This window comes from Rhamphochromis sp. 'chilingali' (assembly GCF_963969265.1).
Source record: "Rhamphochromis sp. 'chilingali' genome assembly, chromosome: 11".
NCBI lineage: Eukaryota > Metazoa > Chordata > Actinopteri > Cichliformes > Cichlidae > Rhamphochromis > Rhamphochromis sp. 'chilingali'.
Window position 1 is genome coordinate 21,046,489 of NC_137938.1, and position 22,364 is coordinate 21,068,852.

Consider the following 22,364-nt stretch of genomic DNA (forward strand, 5'->3'; position numbering starts at 1 on the left):
CCATGTCTTTGATTGGCAGCTGTGCTCCCACCTGTTTCCTCTTCACCTGTATGTATTGTCAGCATCGCCCTCATTGTGTGTAAGCTTTTCTCAGTCTGCTTTTGCGTTTGTAAATTACCATCAACTCTGCTCTGTTATTGCCTGTCTCACGCCCGCTCTGTGACATGAAGCTCTTGAGAGAGAACTCATTACTCCGAAACACATAATCAGAAACATTGATTAAATGAGGGAGAAAGAGGAGAGAGCGTGTACTCACAGCACCACAGAGCACTGTTGTGGATCTGTATGGAGGAGAGATAATCACAGCTGAGTAAAAACTGCCGCTTCACTTTAAGACTGGATGAGTCCCATTGCAGGATCATCCCATCGCGGCTGCAGGAGTATGTCAGCAGGCTGGGAAAGAAGGCTCATTTAATACAGCATCACAACATGTTCATTAACACATTGAGACTCACTGTAATAAGACTGCTCTCATTTTTGCGCGTGTTGGTTTTTGTGCTTTGTACGAACTACAGATTAACACGTCTCTACCTGTTGGCTTGGTTGCTGGAGTCCACTGTGAGGCCAGTCACTTCATGTCTGTGTTCGGTCAGCTGTTTGTTGCTGGACATGCTGTGAGTGTCGATAATGTAGATTACAGAGTCCTGAGAACCAATCCACACCTGCTCCTGGACCAGTCCTATCATACAGTTCTACACAAAGGATAAGATAAGATGTATTTTATTCATCACAAAGCTGCCAAATTTCTATTTTTTACAACAGTTAAGCAGAACAAACAAATAACAAATAGTTTAAATAAGAAGATGAGTATGTAGCTCAATCAAATACACTACATATGTCTAAAGGTAAAAACTAATAAGAAACTAGAAAAATTTGCATTTCCTGCGAAAATGCAGTGTGGATGCTTAAAGCTGAAGCTGTATGCAAAAAGTAGCTGAAAAAGCTGAAAAGTTGCAGAAATTGTAAAAACTTTGCAGAAGCAAAAGAAGTTTGCTAAAATGGAATAACTTAGCAGAACTGCAATATCTTAGAGGAAACATAATACTTGGCAGAAATACAATAGCATAGCAGAATTTAGCAGAAATATTGTAACTTACCAGAAACATGATAACTTCTCAAACATACAAGAATTTAGGAGAAATAGTATAAGATAACAGAAAGAATATATTTAGCCAAAAATACTTAAACATTACAGAAACACTATGATTTAGAAAAATAGTACAACAGAGCAGAAATACTGTGATTTACCAGAGACACTGTGATGAACTATGAATATTGTAATTTTAAATTGAGACTATGTTTTAGCACAAATATTATAATTTGGCAGAAATACTATAATTTAGCAGAAATACTATATTAAGCACAAATCCTATGAAAAGCAGAAATAATATGATTAAGCATAAATACTACATTTAGTAGAAATACTTTGTTTTAGCACAAATCCCATAAAAAGCAGAAATACTGTACTATGATTTAGTAGAAAAACTATAATTAATCAGAAATACTAAATTTAGCAGAAATACTATATTAAGCACAAATCTTATAAAAAGCAGAAATACTATATTAAGCACAAATCCTATAAAAGCAGAAATAGTATATTAAGCACAAATCTTATAAAATAGCAGAAATAGTGTGATTTAGCAAAATAGTAATAAGTTAAACAGAAAAATTGGAAAAGCAAAATGGACAGCTGAAAAAATGCTGAACATGCTGAGGTTCCCTCAAATATACTTGTTAAATGACAAAAATCAGCAAAAAAATTTATGACTGCCACACAATTACAAATATGTACACATGAGGAAACACACATGCACAGAGAGACACACACACAAGATCCAATTCAGTCAACCAGTCTAAATATATTGAATTTGAATCTTACAATGGGATCATCCCATTAAAAGGCTTTCTCTCTCTCTCTCTCTCTCTGTCACACACACACACAAACACACACACACACACACACACACACACACACACACACACACACACACACACACACACACACAGAGGGAGAGAGAAGTAAGTTTCTAGGTCAGCCTGGGAGCTGGTGAATTTGAATCCACCAATCAGAGAGGCTGTGCACTTTTCCCCACCAAAACAGGTGCATCTGTTTACACACGCAGCAGCACAGAGAGACACAGGATTTTTGCAGTCTATTTCTCATAGTGACGACTCCCCTCAAACAAATGACCGTAATTTCCTAACCGTAGGGGCTAGAACGGTCATTCTTACACCGTTTTGTTCAGAAGAGATGGGGGAATCTTCAAGTGTTGACAATTTAATATTAAAATATGAATTTTTAGAGATATATGACATGGATGACTTGTTGACTTAGAAGCCACGAATTCCCCAATATGCAAATTTGAATGCCTGAGACCACATATGTGATTGGCTGGCTGGGAAGCCGTGCAGGCCCTGATTTGTGGATTTGAATTCCTCAGCCCTCAGATATGATTGGCTGGCTTAGAAGCCACGAAGGCCCCAATATGCAAATTTGAATGCCTCAGGACACTTATTTGATTGGCTGGGAAACTGTGCAGGCCCTGATTTGAAAATTTGAATGTCTCAGTCCTCACAGAGGATTGGCTGCCTGGGGACCTGGCAGAAATATATAGAAATACTATTATTAAGCATAAATACTACATTTAGTAGAAATACTATGTTTTAGCACAAATACTATAAAAAGAAGAAAAACTATAATTTAGCAGAAATACTATATTAAGCACAAATCCTATAAAAAGCAGAAATACTATAATTTAGAACAAATAGTATAAAAAGCAGAAATACTATAATTTAGCAGAAATACTATGTTAGGCACAAATCCTATAAAAAGCAGAAATACTATAATTTAGCAGAAATACTATATTAGGCATAAATCCTATGAAAAGCAGAAATAGTATGATTTAGCAGAAATACTGTATTTAGCACAAGTACCGAAAAGTACCAGAAATACTATGATTTAGCAGAATAGTAATAACTTATTGAAACACAAATGCACAGAGGGACACACAAACACAGGCTCTAATCCAGTCAACCAGTCTAACTATGTTCAATTTAAATCCTACAATGACATGCTGCCAAATAAGGGCAGGGTCCTCTCTCTCCCACTAAACACACACACACACACACACACACACACACACACACACACACACACACACACACACACACACACACACAGGGAGAGAGGACTAAGTTTCTAGGTCAGCCTGGGAGCTGCTGAATTTGAATCCACCAATCAGAGAGGCTGTTTACGTTTTCCCGCCAAAACAGGTGCATCTTTTTACACACGCAGCACAGAGACATAGACCTGCTTCTTTCAGTTTATTTCACATAGTGAGGATTCCCCTCAAACAAATGACCATAATTTCCTAACCATAGGGGCTAGAGCGGTCATTCTTACACCGTTTTGTTCAGAAGAGATGGGGGAATCTTCAAGTGTTGACAATTTATCATTAAAATATGAATTTTTAGAGATATATGACATGGATGACTTGTTGACTTAGAAGCCACGAATTCCCCCAATATGCAAATTTGAATACCTGGAGCCCACATACATGATTGGCTGGCTGGGAAGCTGTGCAGGCCCTGATTTGTGGATTTGAATTCCTCAGCCCTCAGATATGATTGGCTGGCTTAGAAGCCATGAAGGCCCCAATATGCAAATTTGAATGCCTCAGGACACATATATGATTGGCTGGGAAACCGTGCAGGCCCTGATTTGAAAATTTGAATGTCTAAGTCCTCACAGAGGATTGGCTGCCTGGGGACCTGGCAGAAATATATAGAAATATATAGAAATACTATGATTAAGCATAAATACTACATTTAGTAGAAATACTATGTTTTAGCACAAATACTATAAAAAGCAGAAATACTATAATTTAGCAGAAATACTATATTAAGCACAAATCCTATAAAAAGCAGAAATAGGATCATTAAGCATAAACACTACATTTAGTAGAAATATTATGTTTGAGCAAAAATCCTATAAAAAGCAGAAATACTATATTAGGCACAAATCCCATAAAAAGCAGAAATAGTATGATTAAGCATAAATACTACATTTAGTAGAAATACTATGTTTTAGCACAAATAGTATAAAAAGCAGAAATACTATATTAGGCACAAATCTTATAAAATAGCAGAAACAGTATGATTTAGCACAATAGTAATCAGTTAAACAGAAAAATTGGAAAAGCAAAATGGACAGCTGAAAAAATGCTGAACATGCTGAGGGTCCCTCAAATATACTTGTTAAATGAAAAAATCAGCAAAAAAATGCACAGGGAGAGAGAAGTAAGTTTCTAGGTCAGCCTGGGAGCTGCTGAATTTGAATCCACCAATCAGAGAGCCTGTGTACTTTTTCCCGCCAAAACATGTGCCTCTTTTTACACACGCAGCACAGAGAGGCACAGGATTATTGCAGCCTATTTCTCATAGTGAGGACTCCCCTCAAACAAATGACCATAATTCCCAAACCGTAGGGGCTAGAGCGGTCATTCTTACACCGTTTTGTTCAGAAGAGATGGGGGAATCTTCCAGTGTTTACAATTTATCATTAAAATATGAATTATTAAAGATATTTGACTTCTAATGCACCATAACTGAGTAGAGCGAAGCAAAAACTGCCTTGACTTGCCCTCAAACAACGCTTTGTAACTCGAAATCTATTTGGAGTATCGATATCATTCTTTCACCGTAAGAGACAGCAGGCTTTGGTGAACAGTCATGGAAATTTTCAGGTCTCTGTGGAAATCCAAAAAAAAATTATGACGAGAGAAAAAAGTGGTTCATTTCCAGAGTTTTAAATCTGAAGAAATCTGAGCGAAGGACGAATTTCCTACCCTCAAACAAGTCCAACTCATTTCAGAACGGTAATAGGTGAGAAAGAAATTCTTGAATTGTGAGCGTCAGGGGTGTCTGAAGATATTCGGGGACAAGCCTCATGTCTTAAAGTCGCTTCGTTAAGGAGATATGACGATTCGAATATGCCTCTCATTACAGAAATCCAGCGATGATTTTGAACAAGCTCTCCATTGACTTTATATGGAGAGTTTTGAGACCTTGTGTTGGTCTGAGGAGATTTGCGAAAATTCTATAAATCCCACAACAATGATAGTGACATTTTCTGAAAGCCAGCAAAAATACCTACGTTTTGATGTATAATTTGTGGAAGTTGAGTGAAAATTGAGCAAGTAGCAAGAAGTTGTTCGGACATGAAGTGAAAATTGCAAAACCTTCAGTGACACACTGGAAGCCAAGAGCATAGCAACCATAACAACGCATGTATTTTGTGAAAAATCACAATTTTGCAACTCAAAACTTTAAGAGGCATAAAAGTAAAACAGTAAAACATTTGAAAAAGCTGAATCATACCTGAATAGCCCAATAATTTGTGAACAGTTTAAAGTTTGAATGGTTGTTCTAGGTGAAAATATGAGGAAGTAGTTAAGTTTCAAAAACAAGCAAATTTTAGCAGAATTGCAGAAGTTTCCCATTCATTTCAATGGGACAAATTAAAGGAAAAAAGCTTAATATTTTAAAAAGTATAATAGTTAAAAATAGCAAAAATCATAGCGTAAATTAGCAGAAATAGCAGAATAGTTTAAAATTTGAACGGTGAAAATCGGCTGAAAATTGTGGAAGTAGTTAAGTGCCAAAAAGTGTACGGAAGCAACTAGAATAATAATAATAACTAGAAAAATTTGCATTTCCTGCGAAAATGCAGTGTGGATGCTTAAAGCTGAAGCTGTATGCAAAAAGTAGCTGAAAAAGCTGAAAAGTTGCAGAAATTGTAAAAACTTTGCAGAAGCAAAAGAAGTTTGCTAAAATGGAATAACTTAGCAGAACTGCAATATCTTAGAGGAAACATAATACTTGGCAGAAATACAATAGCATAGCAGAATTTAGCAGAAATATTGTAACTTACCAGAAACATGATAACTTCTCAAAAATACAAGAATTTAGGAGAAATAGTATAAGATAACAGAAAGAATATATTTAGCCAAAAATACTTAAACATTACAGAAACACTATGATTTAGAAAAATAGTACAACAGAGCAGAAATATTGTGATTTACCAGAGACACTGTGATGAACTATGAATATTGTAATTTTAAATTAAGACTATGTTTTAGCACAAATATTATAATTTGGCAGAAATACTATAATTTAGCAGAAATACTATATTAGGCACAAATAGTATAAAAAGCAGAAATACTATATTAGATACAAATCCTATAAAAAGCAGAAATACTATATTAGGCACAAATCCTATAAAAAGCAGAAATACTATATTAGGCACAAATAGTATAAAAAGCAGAAATACTATAATTTAGCAGAAATACTATGTTAGGCACAAATCTTATAAAAAGAATAAATACTATAATTTAGCAGAAATACTATATTATGCACAAATCTTATGAAAAGCAGAAATAGTATGATTTAGCAGAAATACTGTATTTAGCACAAGTGCCGAAAAGTACCAGAAATACTATGATTTAGTAGAATAGTAATAACTTACAAAATTACAAATATGGAGGCATATTGAAACAGAAATGCACAGAGGGACACACAAACACAGGCTCTAATCCAGTCAACCAGTCTAACTATATTCAATTTAAATCCTACAATGACATGCTGCCAAATAAGGGCAGGGTCCTCTCTCTCCCACTAAACACACACACACACACACACACACACACACACACACACAGACAGACACAGAGGGAGAGAGCTGCCGAATTTAAATCCACCAATCAGAGTGGCTGTTTACGTTTTCCTGCCAAAACAGGTGCATCTTTTTACACACGCAGCACAGAGAGGCACAGGATTTTTGCAGTCTATTTCTCATAGTGACGACTCCCCTCAAACAAATGACCATAATTTCCTAACCGTAGGGGCTAGAACGGTCATTCTTAAGCCGTTTTGTTCAGAAGAGATGGGGGAATCTTCCAGTGTTAACAATTTATCATTAAAATGTGAATTTTTAGAGATATACAACATGGATGACTTGTTGACTTAGAAGCCACGAATTCCCCAATATGCAAATTTGAATGCCTGAGGCCACATATATGATTGGCTGGCTGGGAAGCCGTGCAGGCCCTGATTTGTGGATTTGAATTCCTCAGCCCTCAGATATGATTGGCTGGCTTAGAAGCCATGAAGGCCCCAATATGCAAATTTGAATGCCTCAGGACACATATATGATTGGCTGGGAAACCGTGCAGGCCCTGATTTGAAAATTTGAATGTCTAAGTCCTCACATAGGATTGGCTGCCTGGGGACCAGGCAGAAATATATAGAAATACTATGATTAAGCATAAATACTACATTTAGTAGAAATACTATGTTTTAGCACAAATACTATAAAAAGCAGAAATACTATAATTTAGCAGAAATACTATATTAAGCACAAATTCTATAAAAAGCAGAAATACTATATTAAGCACAAATTCTATAAAAAGCAGAAATACTATATTAAGCACAAATCCTATTAAAAGCAGAAATACTATATTAAGCACAAATCTTATAAAATAGCAGAAACAGTATGATTTAGCACAATAGTAATAAGTTAAACAGAAAAATTGGAAAAGCAAAATGGACAGCTGAAAAAATGCTGAACATGCTGAGGGTCCCTCAAATATACTTGTTAAATGAAAAAATCAGCAAAAAAATGCACAGGGAGAGAGAAGTAAGTTTCTAGGTCAGCCTGGGAGCTGCTGAATTTGAATCCACCAATCAGAGAGCCTGTGTACTTTTTCCCGCCAAAACATGTGCCTCTTTTTACACACGCAGCACAGAGAGGCACAGGATTATTGCAGCCTATTTCTCATAGTGAGGACTCCCCTCAAACAAATGACCATAATTTCCAAACCGTAGGGGCTAGAGCGGTCATTCTTACACCGTTTTGTTCAGAAGAGATGGGGGAATCTTCCAGTGTTTACAATTTATCATTAAAATATGAATTATTAAAGATATTTGACTTCTAATGCACCATAACTGAGTAGAGCGAAGCAAAAACTGCCTTGACTTGCCCTCAAACAACGCTTTGTAACTCGAAATCTATTTGGAGTATCGATATCATTCTTTCACCGTAAGAGACAGCAGGCTTTGGTGAACAGTCATGGAAATTTTCAGGTCTCTGTGGAAATCCAAAAAAAAGTTATGACGAGAGAAAAAAGTGGTTCATTTCCACAGTTTTAAATCTGAAGAAATCTGAGCGAAGGACGAATTTCCTACCCTCAAACAAGTCCAACTCATTTCAGAACGGTAATAGGTGAGAAAGAAATTCTTGAATTGTGAGCGTCAGGGGTGTCTGAAGATATTCGGGGACAAGCCTCATGTCTTAAAGTCGCTTCGTTAAGGAGATATGACGATTCGAATATGCCTCTCATTACAGAAATCCAGCGATGATTTTGAACAAGCTCTCCATTGACTTTATATGGAGAGTTTTGAGACCTTGTGTTGGTCTGAGGAGATTTGCAAAAATTCTATAAATCCCACAACAATGATAGTGACATTTTCTGAAAGCCAGCAAAAATACCTACGTTTTGATGTATAATTTGTGGAAGTTGAGTGAAAATTGAGCAAGTAGCAAGAAGTTGTTCGGACATGAAGTGAAAATTGCAAAACCTTCAGTGACACACTGGAAGCCAAGAGCATAGCAACCATAACAACGCATGTATTTTGTGAAAAATCACAATTTTGCAACTCAAAACTTTAAGAGGCATAAAAGTAAAACAGTAAAAGATTTCAAAAAGCTGAATCATACCTGAATAGCCCAATAATTTATGAACATTTTAAAGTTTGAATGGTTGTTCTAGGTGAAAATATGAGGAAGTAGTTAAGTTTCAAAAACAAGCAAATTTTAGCAGAATTGCAGAAGTTTCCCATTCATTTCAATGGGACAAATTAAAGGAAAAAAGTGGAATATTTTAAAAAGTATAATAGTTAAAAATAGCAAAAATCGTAGCGTAAATTAGCAGAAATAGCAGAATAGTTTAAAATTTGAACGGTGAAAATCGGCTGAAAATTGTGGAAGTAGTTAAGTGCCAAAAAGTGTACGGAAGCAACTAGAATAATAATAATAAAGAATAAAGAGAAACAGGAACTCAATAGTGTGGATGCTTAAAGCATCCACACAATAACTAGAAAAATTTGCATTTCCTGCGAAAATGCAGTGTGGATGCTTAAAGCTGAAGCTGTATGCAAAAAGTAGCTGAAAAAGCTGAAAAGTTGCAGAAATTGTAAAAACTTTGCAGAAGCAAAAGAAGTTTGCTAAAATGGAATAACTTAGCAGAACTGCAATATCTTAGAGGAAACATAATACTTGGCAGAGATACAATAGCATAGCAGAATTTAGCAGAAATATTGTAACTTACCAGAAACATGATAACTTCTCAAAAATACAAGAATTTAGGAGAAATAGTATAAGATAACAGAAAGAATATATTTAGCCAAAAATACTTAAACATTACAGAAACACTATGATTTAGAAAAATAGTACAACAGAGCAGAAATATTGTGATTTACCAGAGACACTGTGATGAACTATGAATATTGTAATTTTAAATTAAGACTATGTTTTAGCACAAATATTATAATTTGGCAGAAATACTATAATTTAGCAGAAATACTATATTAAGCACAAATCCTATAAAAAGCAGAAATGGTATGATTAAGCATAAATACTACATTTAGTAGAAATACTTTGTTTTAGCACAAATCCCATAAAAAGCAGAAATACTGTACTATGATTTAGTAGAAAAACTATAATTAATCAGAAATACTAAATTTAGCAGAAATACTATATTAAGCACAAATACTATGAAAAGCAGAAATAATATGATTAAGCATAAATACTACATTTAGCAGAAATACTATATTAAGCACAAATCTTATAAAAAGCAGAAATACTATATTAAGCACAAATCCTATAAAAGCAGAAATAGTATATTAAGCACAAATCTTATAAAATAGCAGAAATAGTATGATTTAGCACAATAGTAATAAGTTAAACAGAAAAATTGGAAAAGCAAAATGGACAGCTGAAAAAATGCTGAACATGCTGAGGGTCCCTCAAATATACTTGTTAAATGACAAAAATCTGAAAAAAAATTTATGACAGCCACACAATTACAAATATGTACACATGAGGAAACACATGCACAGAGAGACACACACACAAGATCCAATTCAGTCAACCAGTCTAACTATATTCAATTTAAATCCTACAATGACATGCTGCCAAATAAGGGCAGGGTCCTCTCTCTCCCACTAAACACACACACACACACACACACACACACACACACACACACACAGAGGGAGAGAGCTGCCGAATTTAAATCCACCAATCAGAGTGGCTGTTTACGTTTTCCCGCCAAAACAGGTGCATCTTTTTACACACGCAGCACAGAGAGGCACAGGATTATTGCAGTCTATTTCTCATAGTGAGGACTCCCCTCAAACAAATGACCATAATTTCCTAACTGTAGGGGCTAGAGCGGTCATTCTTACACCGTTTTGTTCAGAAGTGATTGGGGAATCTTCAAGTGTTGACAATTTATCATTCAAATATGAATTTTTAGAGATATATGACATGGATGACTTATTGACTTAGAAGCCACGAATTCCCCAATATGCAAATTTGAATGGCTGAGGCCACATATATGATTGGCTGGCTGGGAAGCCATGCAGGCCCTGATTTGTGGATTTGAATTCCTCAGCCCTGATATGATTGGCTGGCTTAGAAGCCATGAAGGCCCCAATATGCAAATTTGAATGCCTCAGGACACATATATGATTGGCTGGGAAGCCGTGCAGGCCCTGATTTGAAAATTTGAATGTCTCAGTCCTCAGAGAGGATTGGCTGCCTGGGGACCTGGCAGATATATATATAGAAATACTATGATTAAGCATAAATACTATATTAGGCACAAATAGTATAAAAAGCAGAAATACTATATTAGGTACAAATCCTATAAAAAGCAGAAATACTATATTAGGCACAAATCCTATAAAAAGCAGAAATACTATATTAGGCACAAATAGTATAAAAAGCAGAAATACTATAATTTAGCAGAAATACTATGTTAGGCACAAATCTTATAAAAAGAATAAATACTATAATTTAGCAGAAATACTATATTATGCACAAATCTTATGAAAAGCAGAAATAGTATGATTTAGCAGAAATACTGTATTTAGCACAAGTGCCGAAAAGTACCAGAAATACTATGATTTAGTAGAATAGTAATAACTTACAAAATTACAAATATGGAGGCATATTGAAACAGAAATGCACAGAGGGACACACAAACACAGGCTCTAATCCAGTCAACCAGTCTAACTATATTCAATTTAAATCCTACAATGACATGCTGCCAAATAAGGGCAGGGTCCTCTCTCTCCCACTAAACACACACACACACACACACACACACACACACACACACACACACACACACACACACACACACACACACACACACACACACACACACACAGAGGGAGAGAGCTGCCGAATTGAAATCCACCAATCAGAGTGGCTGTTTACGTTTTCCTGCCAAAACAGGTGCATCTTTTTACACACGCAGCACAGAGAGGCACAGGATTTTTGCAGTCTATTTCTCATAGTGACGACTCCCCTCAAACAAATGACCATAATTTCCTAACCGTAGGGGCTAGAACGGTCATTCTTAAGCCGTTTTGTTCAGAAGAGATGGGGGAATCTTCCAGTGTTAACAATTTATCATTAAAATGTGAATTTTTAGAGATATACAACATGGATGACTTGTTGACTTAGAAGCCACGAATTCCCCAATATGCAAATTTGAATGCCTGAGGCCACATATATGATTGGCTGGCTGGGAAGCCGTGCAGGCCCTGATTTGTGGATTTGAATTCCTCAGCCCTCAGATATGATTGGCTGGCTTAGAAGCCATGAAGGCCCCAATATGCAAATTTGAATGCCTCAGGACACATATATGATTGGCTGGGAAACCGTGCAGGCCCTGATTTGAAAATTTGAATGTCTAAGTCCTCACAGAGGATTGGCTGCCTGGGGACCAGGCAGAAATATATAGAAATACTATGATTAAGCATAAATACTACATTTAGTAGAAATACTATGTTTTAGCACAAATACTATAAAAAGCAGAAATACTATAATTTAGCAGAAATACTATATTAAGCACAAATTCTATAAAAAGCAGAAATACTATATTAAGCACAAATTCTATAAAAAGCAGAAATACTATATTAAGCACAAATCCTATTAAAAGCAGAAATACTATATTAAGCACAAATCTTATAAAATAGCAGAAACAGTATGATTTAGCACAATAGTAATAAGTTAAACAGAAAAATTGGAAAAGCAAAATGGACAGCTGAAAAAATGCTGAACATGCTGAGGGTCCCTCAAATATACTTGTTAAATGAAAAAATCAGCAAAAAAATGCACAGGGAGAGAGAAGTAAGTTTCTAGGTCAGCCTGGGAGCTGCTGAATTTGAATCCACCAATCAGAGAGCCTGTGTACTTTTTCCCGCCAAAACATGTGCCTCTTTTTACACACGCAGCACAGAGAGGCACAGGATTATTGCAGCCTATTTCTCATAGTGAGGACTCCCCTCAAACAAATGACCATAATTTCCAAACCGTAGGGGCTAGAGCGGTCATTCTTACACCGTTTTGTTCAGAAGAGATGGGGGAATCTTCCAGTGTTTACAATTTATCATTAAAATATGAATTATTAAAGCTATTTGACTTCTAATGCACCATAACTGAGTAGAGCGAAGCAAAAACTGCCTTGACTTGCCCTCAAACAACGCTTTGTAACTCGAAATCTATTTGGAGTATCGATATCATTCTTTCACCGTAAGAGACAGCAGGCTTTGGTGAACAGTCATGGAAATTTTCAGGTCTCTGTGGAAATCCAAAAAAAAGTTATGACGAGAGAAAAAAGTGGTTCATTTCCAGAGTTTTAAATCTGAAGAAATCTGAGCGAAGGACGAATTTCCTACCCTCAAACAAGTCCAACTCATTTCAGAACGGTAATAGGTGAGAAAGAAATTCTTGAATTGTGAGCGTCAGGGGTGTCTGAAGATATTCGGGGACAAGCCTCATGTCTTAAAGTCGCTTCGTTAAGGAGATATGACGATTCGAATATGCCTCTCATTACAGAAATCCAGCGATGATTTTGAACAAGCTCTCCATTGACTTTATATGGAGAGTTTTGAGACCTTGTGTTGGTCTGAGGAGATTTGCAAAAATTCTATAAATCCCACAACAATGATAGTGACATTTTCTGAAAGCCAGCAAAAATACCTACGTTTTGATGTATAATTTGTGGAAGTTGAGTGAAAATTGAGCAAGTAGCAAGAAGTTGTTCGGACATGAAGTGAAAATTGCAAAACCTTCAGTGACACACTGGAAGCCAAGAGCATAGCAACCATAACAACGCATGTATTTTGTGAAAAATCACAATTTTGCAACTCAAAACTTTAAGAGGCATAAAAGTAAAACAGTAAAAGATTTCAAAAAGCTGAATCATACCTGAATAGCCCAATAATTTATGAACATTTTAAAGTTTGAATGGTTGTTCTAGGTGAAAATATGAGGAAGTAGTTAAGTTTCAAAAACAAGCAAATTTTAGCAGAATTGCAGAAGTTTCCCATTCATTTCAATGGGACAAATTAAAGGAAAAAAGTGGAATATTTTAAAAAGTATAATAGTTAAAAATAGCAAAAATCGTAGCGTAAATTAGCAGAAATAGCAGAATAGTTTAAAATTTGAACGGTGAAAATCGGCTGAAAATTGTGGAAGTAGTTAAGTGCCAAAAAGTGTACGGAAGCAACTAGAATAATAACTAGAAAAATTTGCATTTCCTGCGAAAATGCAGTGTGGATGCTTAAAGCTGAAGCTGTATGCAAAAAGTAGCTGAAAAAGCTGAAAAGTTGCAGAAATTGTAAAAACTTTGCAGAAGCAAAAGAAGTTTGCTAAAATGGAATAACTTAGCAGAACTGCAATATCTTAGAGGAAACATAATACTTGGCAGAAATACAATAGCATAGCAGAATTTAGCAGAAATATTGTAACTTACCAGAAACATGACAACTTCTCAAAAATACAAGAATTTAGGAGAAATAGTATAAGATAACAGAAAGAATATATTTAGCCAAAAATACTTAAACATTACAGAAACACTATGATTTAGAAAAATAGTACAACAGAGCAGAAATATTGTGATTTACCAGAGACACTGTGATGAACTATGAATATTGTAATTTTAAATTAAGACTATGTTTTAGCACAAATATTATAATTTGGCAGAAATACTATAATTTAGCAGAAATACTATATTAAGCACAAATCCTATAAAAAGCAGAAATGGTATGATTAAGCATAAATACTACATTTAGTAGAAATACTTTGTTTTAGCACAAATCCCATAAAAAGCAGAAATACTGTACTATGATTTAGTAGAAAGACTATAATTAATCAGAAATACTAAATTTAGCAGAAATACTATATTAAGCACAAATCCTATGAAAAGCAGAAATAGTATGATTAAGCATAAATACTACATTTAGCAGAAATACTATATTAAGCACAAATCTTATAAAAAGCAGAAATACTATATTAAGCACAAATCCTATAAAAGCAGAAATAGTATATTAAGCACAAATCTTATAAAATAGCAGAAATAGTGTGATTTAGCACAATAGTAATAAGTTAAACAGAAAAATTGGAAAAGCAAAATGGACAGCTGAAAAAATGCTGAACATGCTGAGGTTCCCTCAAATATACTTGTTAAATGACAAAAATCTGCAAAAAAATTTATGACTGCCACACAATTACAAATATGTACACATGAGGAAACACACATGCACAGAGATACACACACACAAGATCCAATTCAGTCAACCAGTCTAAATATATTGAATTTGAATCTTACAATGGGATCATCCCATTAAAAGGCTTTCTCTCTCTCTCTCTCTCTGTCACACACACACACACACACACACACACACACACACACACACACACACACACACAGGGAGAGAGAAGTAAGTTTCTAGGTCAGCCTGGGAGCTGGTGAATTTGAATCCACCAATCAGAGAGGCTGTGCACTTTTCCCCACCAAAACAGGTGCATCTGTTTACACACGCAGCAGCACAGAGAGACACAGGATTTTTGCAGTCTATTTCTCATAGTGACGACTCCCCTCAAACAAATGACCGTAATTTCCTAACCGTAGGGGCTAGAACGGTCATTCTTACACCGTTTTGTTCAGAAGAGATGGGGGAATCTTCAAGTGTTGACAATTTAATATTAAAATATGAATTTTTAGAGATATATGACATGGATGACTTGTTGACTTAGAAGCCACGAATTCCCCAATATGCAAATTTGAATGCCTGAGACCACATATGTGATTGGCTGGCTGGGAAGCCGTGCAGGCCCTGATTTGTGGATTTGAATTCCTCAGCCCTCAGATATGATTGGCTGGCTTAGAAGCCACGAAGGCCCCAATATGCAAATTTGAATGCCTCAGGACACTTATTTGATTGGCTGGGAAACTGTGCAGGCCCTGATTTGAAAATTTGAATGTCTCAGTCCTCACAGAGGATTGGCTGCCTGGGGACCTGGCAGAAATATATAGAAATACTATTATTAAGCATAAATACTACATTTAGTAGAAATACTATGTTTTAGCACAAATACTATAAAAAGAAGAAAAACTATAATTTAGCAGAAATACTATATTAAGCACAAATCCTATAAAAAGCAGAAATACTATAATTTAGAACAAATAGTATAAAAAGCAGAAATACTATAATTTGGCAGAAATACTATGTTAGGCACAAATACTATAAAAAGCAGAAATACTATAATTTAGCAGAAATACTATATTAGGCATAAATCCTTTGAAAAGCAGAAATAGTATGATTTAGCAGAAATACTGTATTTAGCACAAGTACCGAAAAGTACCAGAAATACTATGATTTAGCAGAATAGTAATAACTTATTGAAACACAAATGCACAGAGGGACACACAAACACAGGCTCTAATCCAGTCAACCAGTCTAACTATATTCAATTTAAATCCTACAATGACATGCTGCCAAATAAGGGCAGGGTCCTCTCTCTCCCACTAAACACACACACACACACACACACACAGGGAGAGAGGACTAAGTTTCTAGGTCAGCCTGGGAGCTGCTGAATTTGAATCCACCAATCAGAGAGGCTGTTTACGTTTTCCCGCCAAAACAGGTGCATCTTTTTACACACGCAGCACAGAGACATAGACCTGCTTCTTTCAGTTTATTTCACATAGTGAGGATTCCCCTCAAACAAATGACCATAATTTCCTAACCATAGGGGCTAGAGCGGTCATTCTTACACCGTTTTGTTCAGAAGAGATGGGGGAATCTTCAAGTGTTGACAATTTATCATTAAAATATGAATTTTTAGAGATATATGACATGGATGACTTGTTGACTTAGAAGCCACGAATTCCCCAATATGCAAATTTGAATACCTGGAGCCCACATACATGATTGGCTGGCTGGGAAGCTGTGCAGGCCCTGATTTGTGGATTTGAATTCCTCAGCCCTCAGATATGATTGGCTGGCTTAGAAGCCACGAAGGCCCCAATATGCAAATTTGAATGCCTCAGGACACATATATGATTGGCTGGGAAACCGTGCAGGCCCTGATTTGAAAATTTGAATGTCTAAGTCCTCACAGAGGATTGGCTGCCTGGGGACCTGGCAGAAATATATAGAAATATATAGAAATACTATGATTAAGCATAAATACTACATTTAGTAGAAATACTATGTTTTAGCACAAATACTATAAAAAGCAGAAATACTATAATTTAGCAGAAATACTATATTAAGCACAAATCCTATAAAAAGCAGAAATAGGATGATTAAGCATAAACACTACATTTAGTAGAAATATTATGTTTGAGCAAAAATCCTATAAAAAGCAGAAATACTATATTAGGCACAAATCCCATAAAAAGCAGAAATAGTATGATTAAGCATAAATACTACATTTAGTAGAAATACTATGTTTTAGCACAAATAGTATAAAAAGCAGAAATACTGTAATTTAGCAGAAATACTATATTAGGCACAAATCTTATAAAATAGCAGAAACAGTATGATTTAGCACAATAGTAATAAGTTAAACAGAAAAATTGGAAAAGCAAAATGGACAGCTGAAAAAATGCTGAACATGCTGAGGGTCCCTCAAATATACTTGTTAAATGAAAAAATCAGCAAAAAAATGCACAGGGAGAGAGAAGTAAGTTTCTAGGTCAGCCTGGGAGCTGCTGAATTTGAATCCACCAATCAGAGAGCCTGTGTACTTTTTCCCGCCAAAACATGTGCCTCTTTTTACACACGCAGCACAGAGAGGCACAGGATTATTGCAGCCTATTTCTCATAGTGAGGACTCCCCTCAAACAAATGACCATAATTCCCAAACCGTAGGGGCTAGAGCGGTCATTCTTACACCGTTTTGTTCAGAAGAGATGGGGGAATCTTCCAGTGTTTACAATTTATCATTAAAATATGAATTATTAAAGATATTTGACTTCTAATGCACCATAACTGAGTAGAGCGAAGCAAAAACTGCCTTGACTTGCCCTCAAACAACGCTTTGTAACTCGAAATCTATTTGGAGTATCGATATCATTCTTTCACCGTAAGAGACAGCAGGCTTTGGTGAACAGTCATGGAAATTTTCAGGTCTCTGTGGAAATCCAAAAAAAAATTATGACGAGAGAAAAAAGTGGTTCATTTCCAGAGTTTTAAATCTGAAGAAATCTGAGCGAAGGACGAATTTCCTACCCTCAAACAAGTCCAACTCATTTCAGAACGGTAATAGGTGAGAAAGAAATTCTTGAATTGTGAGCGTCAGGGGTGTCTGAAAATATTCGGGGACAAGCCTCATGTCTTAAAGTCGCTTCGTTAAGGAGATATGACGATTCGAATATGCCTCTCATTACAGAAATCCAGCGATGATTTTGAACAAGCTCTCCATTGACTTTATATGGAGAGTTTTGAGACCTTGTGTTGGTCTGAGGAGATTTGCAAAAATTCTATAAATCCCACAACAATGATAGTGACATTTTCTGAAAGCCAGCAAAAATACCTACGTTTTGATGTATAATTTGTGGAAGTTGAGTGAAAATTGAGCAAGTAGCAAGAAGTTGTTCGGACATGAAGTGAAAATTGCAAAACCTTCAGTGGCACACTGGAAGCCAAGAGCATAGCAACCATAACAACGCATGTATTTTGTGAAAAATCACAATTTTGCAACTCAAAACTTTAAGAGGCATAAAAGTAAAACAGTAAAACATTTGAAAAAGCTGAATCATACCTGAATAGCCCAATAATTTGTGAACATTTTAAAGTTTGAATGGTTGTTCTAGGTGAAAATATGAGGAAGTAGTTAAGTTTCAAAAACAAGCAAATTTTAGCAGAATTGCAGAAGTTTCCCATTCATTTCAATGGGACAAATTAAAGGAAAAAAGCTTAATATTTTAAAAAGTATAATAGTTAAAAATAGCAAAAATCGTAGCGTAAATTAGCAGAAATAGCAGAATAGTTTAAAATTTGAACGGTGAAAATCGGCTGAAAATTGTGGAAGTAGTTAAGTGCCAAAAAGTGTACGGAAGCAACTAGAATAATAATAATAATAATAAAGAATAAAGAGAAACAGGAACTCAATAGTGTGGATGCTTAAAGCATCCACACAATAATAAAGAATAAAGAGAAACAGGAACTCAATAGTGTGGATGCTTAAAGCATCCACACAATAATAAAGAATAAAGAGAAACAGGAACTCAATAGTGTGGATGCTTAAAGCATCCACACAATTAGAGAAGAAACAAATGTTCAAATTAAGTATGAATTTAAATTAGAATCTTAAATAATAATAGATAAAAGTAAAAATGTGATGGGAACTTGATGTATGTAGCTTAATGTAGCTTAATGAAAATCACTATATCTTAGAACACAAAGGCAATACAATGTTGAAATATTGGTATCTGTTTTACTTCTATTACTTTAAACTAGGGCTGCCACAAACGATTATTTTGATAGTCGACTAGTCACCGATTATTTATGCGATTAGTCGACTAATCAGATCATCATCCACTGGACGTAAAACTACAGCTTATTGCACCAGCAGCATCTGCTCTTATATAACTATCATTAGCTTACAGCTTTAAGCTTTTAAGGTGCTAACTAAAAATAAAGACAAGATGATAGTTTATTCAGTTTTAATGAAATTTGCAGATTGTTTCGGTAAAGTTTAATAAACTCCTTGCTATCTAAAATATAACAGGACACCGGAGTATATTCTCCAGCATCTCACACTTCTGATAATCAGCTGTCTGCTTGACGTTTATTCAGCTGTGTAAAAACTATAACTTTAATCTCAGCCAAACCGATTTACTCAGGAACAAATAAAATACTAAAAAAAAGCCAAACAATAACATTTTTAATTTATCTAAGTGACTCATATATATTTAACCTGAGTCGCGAAAGACGGCGGTGGGTTTGAAAACAATTTGCTGGGAGTCCGGTGTTCTCACAGCGCTAGTGACCTAGCCCCCGGCTAGCTATCGAGCTAGTGGGTAACAGACGTCTCCGAAAACGTCGGAGCGCTTTTGAAAATATGTGGTGTCCTGATAAACTGAGCAGATATTTGAGGTTTACACAGCTACATTCTCGCCTGAAAATATGTTAAACATTTATTTTGTGACCCAGAAAGAATAATAAGAGTAATATTAAAACTAACTAGCTACCGCCATTGTTGGAAACTAAGCTGGGCCGCGCTATGAATTCTGGGACACAGCTGCTTCTTCTTCTTCGGGGTTTAACGGCAGCTGGCATCCTTGTACATGCTGTGCTGCCATCTTCTGTTTCAGTCCGTTATTACACTCTTAAATCCTGCTATTATTCCTGCGTCTTTTGCGATCTTACAAAGCTTCAAACGACACGTCGACTATTAAATCAGTCGTCGACGATTTTGATAGTCGACGTAATCGTGACTAGTCGACAAATCATGGCAGCCCTACTATAAACCTGCTCTTTTTGAATAATAAATACAGAGAACAACACAGAGAACAACAATACTGAAAACAACTGAATGTTGCACGAAAGCCCTCGACCAAAACAAATGTGTCCATCGACCACGCTTCCTGTGTCCCTTCACATCCTCTGCATGGTGTGGTAAACATAGACTGTGGATAAACAATTGGATGTAGCCTCTGGGTCTGAAAAGTGAAACTAATGTGGAAATGTCCCAGACCCCCTCTCAGCAGAAGGGACAGACATGACCCAGCTTTACACTTGCCATGTATTTGTAACTCAGCATGATATTTCTGGCTACACCTGTGGTCTAAAAACTGGCAGCTTGTGCGATAATATTGCAAGATGGTCTAAAGTTTGAATCACTGAGTACTGTAACAATCTAGCAATGCAAAAACTTATTGCATTTTCAGTATACGAATAACTAAGTCAAACAGCCATGACACTTTATACACATGTTGTTTGAGATCTATAAGCATGTTTCATTTTCATGGACAAAATCAGTGGAGAGATACATTAAATAGCTCATAGCTCAAATAGTAAAAGCACGCTTCCTCTCACCAGCTGCGACTGTCCAAGCTGGATACAGTCCTGCAGCATTGACCAACTCGCCGCATCAAATACAACCACCTTACCCCCACTGAGAGCCACCCACAGCTTTGGGTTCATATCACCCACTTTGCCAGTACCAGTCAGCTGACCTGAAATGAGAAAGAAACGTGCAAAAAATAAGAAAAAGTGTTCTAAATACATAAAAAAAAGGATAACAGCAGTCAGTTAACACTGATTTTAAATTCATTAATTAACGCTTATTTCACATTTTCCATACATAGTTTTTTTACATAACTATATCACGTGGTAATAGCTGTTTTATATAGTTGTACAAATATCAGATCCTCTTCAAAATAGTGTGTATGGATAACCAATGTTGATATTGACAAAATATAAATAGGTTTAGTGATATTCTGTTGTAAAGGTAAGTAGCCTCCCCCTCATTTCAATGATACCTGGAGTGTAAAGCAGCACATGTACGGTCTGTGGCTCAGCCAGGTCCAATGATGGGTTGATCTTGTGTTTGAGAGTCTCTGAGGTAGTTTTAGGCACTATCATAGGCACTGGCCAGAAACAAGAACACGATAAACAAATATAAACAGCATATACTGAACATACTCTTCTATATTTATTTATTTTTTCTTTTATCAAAATTACACGATTTGACAGAAACAGTCAAAAACAAAACAAAACAACAAACTCTGAGCCCAGACCTTCTTGTCTGATTTTATCAAAGTAAGCCAGCTTTGAAGCAGCAGTGATGGATCTCTGATTCTGCAGGCAGCCTGTGACAGCATCTATTAGCAGAACGTTGGTCAGAGCCTGAGTCATGTACTGAGGGTCCTAGAGACACAAAGTGAGATTAAAAACCTAAAATAATAACAAAAGGATTAAAAGAAGGGGTAAGGCAGGTTGTACTTAAGAACAGAAAAGTTATGGCAAACCAACAGAGTAGCTAAATCAGTAACACTGCAGCAAAAGCTATAAAAATACTGGTGACCAGTGGTACCCATCAGCCTCCTAGTAGATACACCTATGGTATAAATTTTAAAATGTTAGGCGACCTATTTCTTGAGTTGTTACAAGATTTTTAGAAAAGTTTGAGGTCAGCGTCACTGAGATTCAAACTCATGAGAGATTTTTAGTAGATACAGGTGTGGAATCAAATTCAAAGTCCTACCCCACTTTGTTCTTGAGTTATCAAACTAACAAACTTGGGTGTCCACATCGCCTGCCCACTCGCCAGGCATGGTGATGACAATACCCCATCAGCCTTTTATGGCTGACAGGTAAAAAGTATAATTTAGACGCAGCATGCAAGCAGCAGCCAAACGTCTACGGCTGACAACTTGAAGGACAGTAAATCCTCGATCCTCAGCATTACATAGATGTGGACTGGGAAGGTACGTCTAATAAAATCACATCTGTTAAACTGTTTTAAGATCATTTGAGTTTTCTGCACCTTGTGTTGATCTGCCATCTTGCGTCCAGCCCACATCTCTTTGATCACGAGGTTCCAAAGCTCAGTCTCTGTTTTTAGGTTGGCCTCAAACACTTCAGGCCTGCGGGATGTCTGGATACGAAGGGATGGAATACGAACGAGCAGAAAGGGAACTGAGGTAATTTTTACCTCCTGTAAGAGATTGTTTATTTATTAACAGACGAGAATGAGAACACACAAGGCA

The 22,364-nt window shown here is 36.0% G+C and overlaps 1 protein-coding gene across 1 annotated transcript in view; it reads right to left on the bottom strand.

Moving 5' to 3' along the window:
- Positions 1 to 22,364, bottom strand: part of LOC308405306 (DENN domain-containing protein 3-like) — a 37,054-nt gene that overhangs the window by 3,429 nt on the left and 11,261 nt on the right. Inside the window, exons 20-25 of the mRNA XM_080895845.1 lie at positions 22,142 to 22,312; positions 21,393 to 21,522; positions 21,135 to 21,242; positions 20,689 to 20,828; positions 532 to 692; positions 257 to 393 (exon numbers count right to left, since the gene is read on the bottom strand). Of these exons, the coding sequence (XP_080751971.1) occupies positions 257 to 393; positions 532 to 692; positions 20,689 to 20,828; positions 21,135 to 21,242; positions 21,393 to 21,522; positions 22,142 to 22,312 (847 nt within the window). The remainder of the gene's footprint in view (positions 1 to 256; positions 394 to 531; positions 693 to 20,688; positions 20,829 to 21,134; positions 21,243 to 21,392; positions 21,523 to 22,141; positions 22,313 to 22,364) is intronic.